This window comes from Triticum aestivum, chromosome 1B (genome assembly GCF_018294505.1).
Source record: "Triticum aestivum cultivar Chinese Spring chromosome 1B, IWGSC CS RefSeq v2.1, whole genome shotgun sequence".
Classification (NCBI taxonomy): Eukaryota; Viridiplantae; Streptophyta; class Magnoliopsida; order Poales; family Poaceae; genus Triticum; species Triticum aestivum.
The window spans coordinates 697,730,415-697,739,694 of NC_057795.1; the positions used below are offsets into that span (position 1 = coordinate 697,730,415).

General features: G+C 41.2%; 1 protein-coding gene across 1 annotated transcript; it reads left to right on the forward strand.

Moving 5' to 3' along the window:
- Nucleotides 1–5,101: 5,101 nt before the first annotated feature.
- Nucleotides 5,102–8,920, forward strand: LOC123102049 (MDIS1-interacting receptor like kinase 2-like). Its single transcript, XM_044523327.1, has 2 exons — nt 5,102–8,081; nt 8,171–8,920. Exons 1-2 carry the CDS (start codon nt 5,117–5,119, stop codon nt 8,527–8,529), a joined length of 3,324 nt encoding a protein of 1,107 aa, XP_044379262.1. The 5' UTR covers nt 5,102–5,116; the 3' UTR covers nt 8,530–8,920.
- Nucleotides 8,921–9,280: the final 360 nt, after the last annotated feature.

Genomic DNA, 9,280 nt, shown 5'->3' on the forward strand with positions numbered 1-9,280 from the left:
CCGGGACCAATGGCCCGCGTGGCCCGGCCGGCCCCGGGGCTCACGAACCGGGTCCAATGCCCCCATGGGTCCCGGTTCTGGATTGAACCGGGACTAATGGGCTGACCTGGCCTTGACCATTGCCCCCTTTTCTACTAGTGGTAGGATAATGGTTGTTGTTCTAGCCTCTACGGACTAAACCCTCTAGTTTATGTAGACACCAGGGGTGCTAGGGTTACACATGGTCGGTTACCAGGATGGAGTAAACACGCCGATTCTTCTTGACTTGACTTGGAAGACACACCAAGACATCATAAACCTGTTGTCCGGATACGGGGTCACCTCATAGCTTGGCCTTCCATAAGTTGTAGTGCGGCCCACCTGTCCGGCCCATGGGAAATAGGCCGGCAGCCCGAGGACACCCTCGGTCCTCTGGCACCTGGCCTGACCCATACCCCATGCAGTTTGCTTAACCTGACCCAGGCGTTAGGAATTGGTCGCCTGGACATCTGCCTGCACTGGCGGAGCTACTTGTATTGCTGCAGGGGCCATGCCCCCCCCCAGCCTATGGATTTTTTTATGAAGAAACTCATTTTTTGGTGCTATAAATTGAGAGAAATACAATTTTTGGCCCCTCCGAAAAATTATATTTCATCATTTGCCCCCTCGACCATTCCTCGCTAGCTCCGCCACTGTCTGCCTGGTACTAATCCTGCTGTAATCTATTGCTTTCTTCTATGGGCTATCCCTCAAATCAACACGCTTTTTCAGTAAGCTCTCTCCAGGCAAGGTCTCTGATGCAATGACACAATTCTGCACATGGAGATCCTCTGCTAGTGAGAGTGCTACCCGGCACACGATTGCCTCGATTGTAGCTGGATCATCCACCCTTGCTATGGCTGTGCGGCGTTCCCTAGACAGTATTTCCTCCGTCCCATAATGTAAGATGTTTTTTTACACTAAAGCCAGAACATATTGGAGTCAATTGACACCAATGGCTACACAGGAGCTCCGTCTCTGAGACTATGTTGCGCGGATACTTCGGGAAGAACGCATATCCAGCTAGATATTGCCCTGATACTCGCGTACTACCCTGGAACGTATCCTTTGATTTAAAAAAAAATTAGTTTTGATACACGTGGAATATTGTTGCGATACGTTTTGGATACGGAACCTCCAGGTTGGACTCGATAGGTAGAATCTGACGTCATCGTCAGGTCATCGCTCTTGTGCTCGGTGGAGGAAGGTCGCGCTGCCACCCATGCCAGCGGGCCGCAGCCCAATATTGCGCCAGCTCGCTCGCCCGCTTCGCTGCCGCACGCCTCGCCGACTAACTTTTTTTCTTTTCATTTCATTCTATGAAAAAAGCCAATTTTTTTCAATTTTTCTGCAGTTGGTCTGCTAGGAAAAAAGCCAGCTGGTTTTTCATAGTACTTTTTAAGAAAATTGAGCAATTAAAAATGTGTACAAATTTGAAAATAGTTCACAAATTTGAAAAAATTCGTGATTCAACAAATGTTCCCGAATTTGTGTATTTAAAAAGATTCATAAATGTATGGATTTGAAAAAACTTCACATATTTGAATAAATGTTCATGAATATGTGGATCTTAAAAAAATTCAATAATTTGGATTTTTTGGCAAATTTGAGAAAATCACATTTTTGGAGAAATTTCACAAAGTTCAAATTTGTTCATGAATTCAAAAGTATACAAAGTTGATGAATTTGAAAAAAATATGATGAGTTTGATTTTTTGTGAACTTTAAACTTGTTCCCGAATTCAAATATTAAAAATTTCATGAAAATGAGTTTAATGTGTTTTAAAAACGTTCTCTAATTTGGAAAAAGTTTGCGGATTTGAAGAACTTTCATGATTTTACAAATTCTAAAGAAAGTTCATGAAAAATAAAAAAATAAAACAAAAAATAATAAACTGAACGAAAACCGTGCATGAGGAAATGAAAGAAAAAACCCGGAAAAAACTTGTGGAAGCTGAACCGGCGAAAAGAAATAAAAACTTGTGACATCCACAACGACTATTTATCGCTTCGCATTGAGCGATCGCTGCGGGATGTCTCGCTGAAGGTTCTAATGTAACTGGGCCGGCCCAATTCACGCGCGAATTTATTGAAGCAGTAGGAAATGCGCGCTGCTAGCCACCCCGTCCAAGTTTAAACTCGCGCGCATTCCCTGTAGGCCATTTGAGGGCTCTTTTGATTCAAAGGAATTTCATAGGATTTTTGAAGAGTTAGAATCCTTAGGATTTTTTTTCTTACATTGGTTGTTTGATTCATAGGATTGAATCCTATAAGAATTTTTCCTATGGAATCATGTGTACTAGATTTCATTGAAAATCTAGCATCCACTCCAACCTCTTTTTTCACTTCCTTTGTTTTTCCTGTGACATCAAACACTATGTGCTAATCCTATGGGATTCAAGTGGGCATGGCACTTCAACCCTTTATTTTTCTTATTCCCGCGTTTTGAGAATCCTACGAATCAAATAGGGCTTGAGCCGGGTTTTTTTTTCTTCGTTTCCTTTTATTTATTTTATTTTTTTCTTCTCCATTTTTTCGTTCTTTTTTGCATTTTGTTTTCGGGTTTATTTTTCCATTTTACCTTTTCTTTTTTTTATTTTCTTTCTTTTTTGGTTTTCTTTGTTCTTTTGGTTTTTTATTCTCCACTTTTTGTTTGGTTTTCTTTTTCCTTCTCCATTTTTTTAAATACTTGTTCAACATTTTTAAATATTTGTTCATGATTTTTATATACATGATCAACATTTTTTTCAAATACGTGTTGAAGATTTTTTTTTCAAGTACTTGTTCAGCATTTAAATAAAATCAACATTTTAAATACTTGTTCAACATTTTTATATACTTGTTCAACATTGTTTTTCAAATATTTGTTTAACATTTTCCAAATACTTGTTCAACATTTTTTAAATACTTGTCAACATTTTTATATTCCTTGCTCAACATTTTTTAAATGTTTTTGGAGTGTGTTTTTTGTAATATATCCCTTTTTTCATATGGAAAGAAATCAGTGATTCCATTAATCAAATAGCTGAGCAACATCGCTGGCCACCTTAATCTGCAGCATATCCTGACTTGGAGCCTACCCGGGAACACACTCACTGTTTTCACAGTACCACTTTGAGCTGGAAATCTCTGAACATGTTCTGCACTCTTCTCACCAGGGATGTGGCAAAGGCATCGTCGATGAATCTTAACCGATTTGACAGGAGGTGAGGTGAGCATAACAAAATTAATGTATTTTTTAAATAGATAAATTTATCAAAATAATTCCACTACCTGGTCCATTTGGCTGCCACTCTGTGAGCAGGAAGATGTGGCTTTCACTTTTGCTTTTGACAAGGACTACTTTTTTCTGACCGCAACTTTTAATAAGTTTGCTGAGACTTTTAGTCCAACTAAATGCACAAGCACAAGCACATTCAGGCACCACCTGAATTTCTGGCTGGAAAGTTTGGTCAACAGGTCAACAAATATTAGAAATTTGACATGGAACAAAAACAGTTTACTTTACTACTGGAGACAAACAGTTTCAAGCTTTGGTTGGCAAATATTAAGGGGCACAATGCTTGCTTTTTCTTTCGTTTCTAATGATAGGTTTGGTGCCTTTGCTACACAACAACTTTGGTCGGCAGGCAAGCAATAATTCCACAAGAAACCTTTTTTTTTTTACAACCACCGGTGGCAAAATTTCAACAAAACTTGTCGTTGCCATCGAGTTCTTGAACTAAATCTTTTCTTCTGTGTACCAGCTGAAAGGCGAAAAGGGAAACACTTTAGAGAAGAGCTTAAGACATAACTGAAGTAGTTACAAGTTACATGATCAAATGAACAGAAAATGCACAAGTGTTTACTGCCGTTTCTGATATGTTGTATTGTACTAGTACATCTCTATGCACTGCTATGAGATACCAAAGTACTAAAGCAGCAACGATAATTTGCACACTTTTGATTACTACTTGTAAACAAATTTACTGAGTCAACCCGCTTGAGCTTGCAACTTTTCTTCAGTCAGTGTCGTCATGACGATGCTTTGGTTGTTCAGGCTTTGAATTCCACAGGCTGCAGCCACTGCCTCATCTTTCCTCGGACACATGACTTCCAACAAGACTTGGGGTCCAGGTTTTGTATTGACCAAAATTCAACACGGAAACCCTTGTTTTTCCAACAAGACCTGGGAATTTTCCCCACATTTAATCATTGCGTTGCAGTACCGACAATGAGCTTTTAATCTTTTGTAGCAGCTGAAAAGCGAACAAGGGAAACATTAGTACTATAGAGAATAGCTTGAGACAAGCCGCTTCCATTTCTTTATGGAACTGCAGTCACATGTTGCATCATGAAATAAACAAGATATACTATCAAACCAATCACAGGATATACCATCAAATTAAAAACACTACTGCAATCTTAACTCAAGTCTATTTCAGTGCATAAGTTGTAGACGGAAGACAAGTGTGAAACATACGAGTCTTGGGGTCAAGGATTTGTGTGAACCACAATTCAGTGCATAAGTTGCTGGGGTCAACAAGACTTGGGGTCAATGATTAGTGTGAACCACGATTCAACACTGAAGAATTCCAGCACGGATTTTTTTCCCACTATTTGTCGTTGCATTGTGTCACCAGTCATGAGTCCTTTAGCTAATTATTCGGTTCCATGTACCAACTGAAAAGCGAAAAGAGAAACATTTTAGAGGATGGCTTAAGGCATGACTAGAGAAGTTTTAGATGATCAAATAAACAAGAAATACTACCAAACAAATCATAGGGGATACCATCAAATAAAAACTCTACTGCAATGTTAACTTCAGTCCATACAGTGCATAAGTTGTAGACGTAGGAGAAATGGGGAAGATGTGAGTAGGCGTACGCCGTGGGAACCTCTTTCTAGGAATAATTCGTGTGTTATTTTTCCACGCGGATGAGGAAAGAAAATAGAGGCAGAGATGGCGACAGATACTGAAGAATAGTCTTCAAGTAGCAGCTTCCAATCAGCTGTCGTGCGTTCACTGAGGACCTCATAACAATTGATGACACACTGCTTAAATACTCATCAACCGAGTTCCATTGTCTATTGAATCACATCCCCCAACCAAACACAACATGCAAACACCGGACAACAAAATGCCATCTTCCTCAACAGCATTGTTGTTCCTCTGCCTACTGCTGGTGCCGTGCCTTCTTCTCTTGGAGGAAGCACATGCGGTGCGCCATGGAGGGATCTCACTGAGGTTTCAACACACGGCGCTCCTCCATTGGAAAGCTACACTTGCAAGCCCACCGCTGCAGATGAGCTCTTGGCAGGAAAACACCAGCCCGTGCAACTGGACGGGCATCATGTGCGCGGCTGTTCGCCATGGCCGCCACATGCCCTGGGTGGTGGCCAACATCTCCCTGCCGGGTGCTGGCATCCGTGGCCAGCTTGGTGAGCTCAACTTTTCGGCTCTTCCATTCCTCACATATATTGACCTCAGCAACAACAGTCTCCATGGTCCAATACCAACTAATATCAGCTCTCTATCATCACTTTCTTATCTTAACCTCAACTTCAACCATCTCAACGGACAGATTCCGTTTGAGTTTGGTAGCTTGCAGAGTCTCACCCAGCTTGAACTCTCGTTTAACAGACTCACGGGACATATCCCTGCATCTCTGGGTAACCTAACAATGTTAACTGATCTTGTCATTCACCAAAACATGGTATCAGGTCCCATTCCTGAGGAGATTGGAAGGCTTGTCAACCTACAGCTTCTACAGCTAAGCAACATCACCTTAAGCGGTTTGATACCAAAAACCCTTGGAAATCTAACCCAACTAAATACTTTGCGCCTGTTTGGTACTCAACTTTCAGGGCCTATACCCCAAGAACTAGGCAGGCTAGTCCATTTGCAAATTCTTGATCTTGGTTCAAATCATTTTTCAGGTCCAATTCCAATCTCCATAACCAATCTCACCAAGCTGAACATGCTTCTTCTCATTGAAAATCAAATCACAGGTTCCATCCCCCCCGCAATAGGCAATCTCAATATGTTAAAGCAACTTTCTCTCTATACAAATCAAATAACAGGTTCAATACCCCCAGAACTAGGGAACCTCACTATGCTCCATGAACTTTATCTCTATACAAATGAAATCACATGCCCAATACCTTTAGAATTGGGCATGTTGCAGAATCTCCGAGAATTAGACTTGGCCGACAACCAAATATCTGGCTCTATTCCTGACAGCTTAGGAAACATTACCAACCTATTACTACTACACCTCTATGAAAATCAGATAACCGGTTCAATACCAAAATCTTTTGGGAAGTTGCGAAGCATCCAAGAACTGCATATATTTGATAACAAATTGTCAGGTTCTCTTCCTCAAGAATTTGGAGATGTCATAAGCCTTGTTAAACTCGCGTTGAATAACAACTATCTTTCAGGACCTTTACCAGCAAATATATGTTTAGGTGGCAGACTTCAATATCTCTTTGTCTATTCTAATATGTTCAATGGCCCCATTCCAAGTAGTTTAAAGACTTGCACGAGTTTGGTTCGAATTGACCTTCGGTGGAACCAACTAACAGGAGATATATCTCAGCATTTTGGTGTGTATCCACATCTCACAAAGATGCGCTTGACATCGAATAGACTCTCTGGGCAGATCTTACCAAATCTAGGTGCATCTACCGAACTGACGGTACTACACCTAGCACAAAATATGATTACGGGTTCCATACCTCCAATCCTGTCTAAATTGTCCAACCTAGTAGAGCTGAGACTCGAATCTAATCATCTCAGCGGTGAGATTCCACCAGAAATCTGCACTTTAACTAATCTATATAAACTAACCTTTTCATCGAACCAATTATCTGGATCCATACCTACAGAGATAGAAAAGCTCAGCAATCTCGGATACCTTGATATATCTGGGAACAGACTGAGTGGATCAATACCTGAGGAACTAGGGGCCTGCATGAAACTACAGTCCTTGAAGATAAACGACAATAACTTCAGTGGGAGTTTGCCTGAAGCGATTGGAAATTTAGCAGGCCTGCAGATCATGTTAGACGTGAGCAACAATAACCTCAGTGGTGTGTTGCCACAGCAACTTGGGAAGTTGGAGATGCTAGAATTTCTGAATTTATCGCATAATCAGTTCAACAGCAGCATTCCATCCTCCTTTGCAAGCATGGTGAGCCTTTCAACACTCGATGTGTCCGACAACGACTTGGAAGGACCGGTCCCAATAACACGGCTACTCCAAAATGCTTCAGCAAGTTGGTTTCTTCCCAATAAAGGTCTGTGTGGTAACCTCTCTGGCCTGCCACCTTGTTATTCAATTCCAATAGCTAGTCACCATAAACAGAAGACATTTGGTTTTCTTTTGCCAATTTTTCTCGTGGTGGGTTTCAGCATTGTTGCCGCAATTGTTGTCATAATAATGCTTAGTCGTAAAAAGAAAAAACCACAAGAAAGTGTTACTGCTGAAGCAAGGGACCTATTCTCTGTTTGGAATTTTGATGGAAGATTGGCATTTGACGATATTGTAAGGGCGACAGAAGACTTCGACGATAAGTACATCGTTGGAACAGGTGGATACGGCAAGGTCTATAAGGCACAACTCCAAGATGGGAAGCTAGTTGCTGTGAAGAAGCTTCATCGGACCGAAGAGGAGCTGGATGATGAAAGAAGATTTTGCAATGAAATGGAGATCTTATCACAGATCCGACAACGAAGCATTGTAAAAATGTATGGATTCTGCTCCCATCCAGCGTATAAATTTCTTGTCTATGACTACATTCAGCGGGGAAGCCTCCACAGGACATTGGAAAATGAGGAGCTAGCAAAGGAATTGGATTGGCAGAAGAGAATTGCTCTTGCAAATGATGTGGCTCAAGCAATATCTTATTTGCACCAAGAATGCAGTCCACCTATAATACATCGAGATATCACGAGCAGCAACATCTTACTTGATTCAACCTTCAAGGCTTTTGTCTCGGATTTTGGCATAGCAAGGATTCTTAAGCCCGATTCATCAAACTGGAGTGCACTAGCAGGAACGTATGGCTACATAGCTCCTGGTATGTACTAGTACTAACCGTTCTTCTCACGTATGAAGCATTCATCTCTATCTGTCAGTTCTTAATTCTAATGTTTTGATCGTGTGCAGAACTGTCGTACACATCTGTTGTGACAGAGAAATGTGATGTCTATAGCTTTGGTGTGGTTGTGCTAGAGCTAGTGATGGGGAAGCATCCAAGGGATCTATTAGATGGTACTTTGTCGAGTGGGGAACAAGCTATGCTGGTGAAAGATATTCTAGACGAACGGCCGACGACACCAACAACAACAGAAGAGAATAGCTTAGTTCTGCTCATCAGGCTGGCCTTTTCTTGCTTGGAATCTTCTCCACAAGCAAGGCCAACCATGCGGGAGGCATACCAAACACTCATCCAGCAACCCTCTTCTAGTTCATGTCCCGTGCCTTTCAGCACACTTACATTACAGCAAGTAAGGGATGCATGTTAATATATGATCCAAAGTCAGGGTCTATCGTAGCGGAGGCCGATTTTGGTTTCCGCTTTTGACTCAAGTCACTCATATGCCACCTATATATATACTTCGGGATGAGTTGATGGTTCATTGTACGTCTATGTGTTTGTAGACACTCTCCTGATACAGTGTAAGATCACCGTCGTGTGCCTGTGGTTTTCCTGCAAAGGGTTTCCACGTAAGAATTGGTGTCCCGTGTTCTTGATATTTCTCTGTTTGTTCGCTTGCCGATTTCTAACAATGCATAAATATAATTTGTTTTGTGGGTTGCTTGTAAAATGTATGTGGTGTTTATGCTTATATTTGTTTAGACATAATACCAGCATGTGACACTTTCTTTCGGCTGTTGTCTGCAAGGGTACTTAAAATGGTGTACTAATAATTACTCCCTCCATCCCATATTGTAAGACGTTTTTTGACAATGTCAACAAACGTCTTACATTATGGGATGGAGGGAGTATATATTTATCTACTATTGCTCCCATGAAGGCATGAAGCTGAAGATGAAAAATTGGAATCCAAAACTGACGCGATATCAGGCGGTCACGCTTTATTGTTCTCTAGGAATCAACGTAAAATACCTTGGACCAAGCAGGAGCAATCACAATGATATCACGTAAACATGAACAGATGAATGTAAACATGCAGAGTTAGGTGCGTCAAAAAGGAAGATTACCACACTATACTAAGTAAAATGACTTACAGAAGGGTTGCAGGGCAGGAGTAT

Coding starts and splice junctions, on each gene's coding strand:
- LOC123102049 (XM_044523327.1), top strand. CDS start 5,117: ATGCAAACACCGGACAACAAAATGCCATCTTCCTCAACAGCATTGTTG. Junction 8,082..8,170: donor GTATGGCTACATAGCTCCTG/GTATGTACTAGT, acceptor GATCGTGTGCAG/AACTGTCGTACACATCTGTT.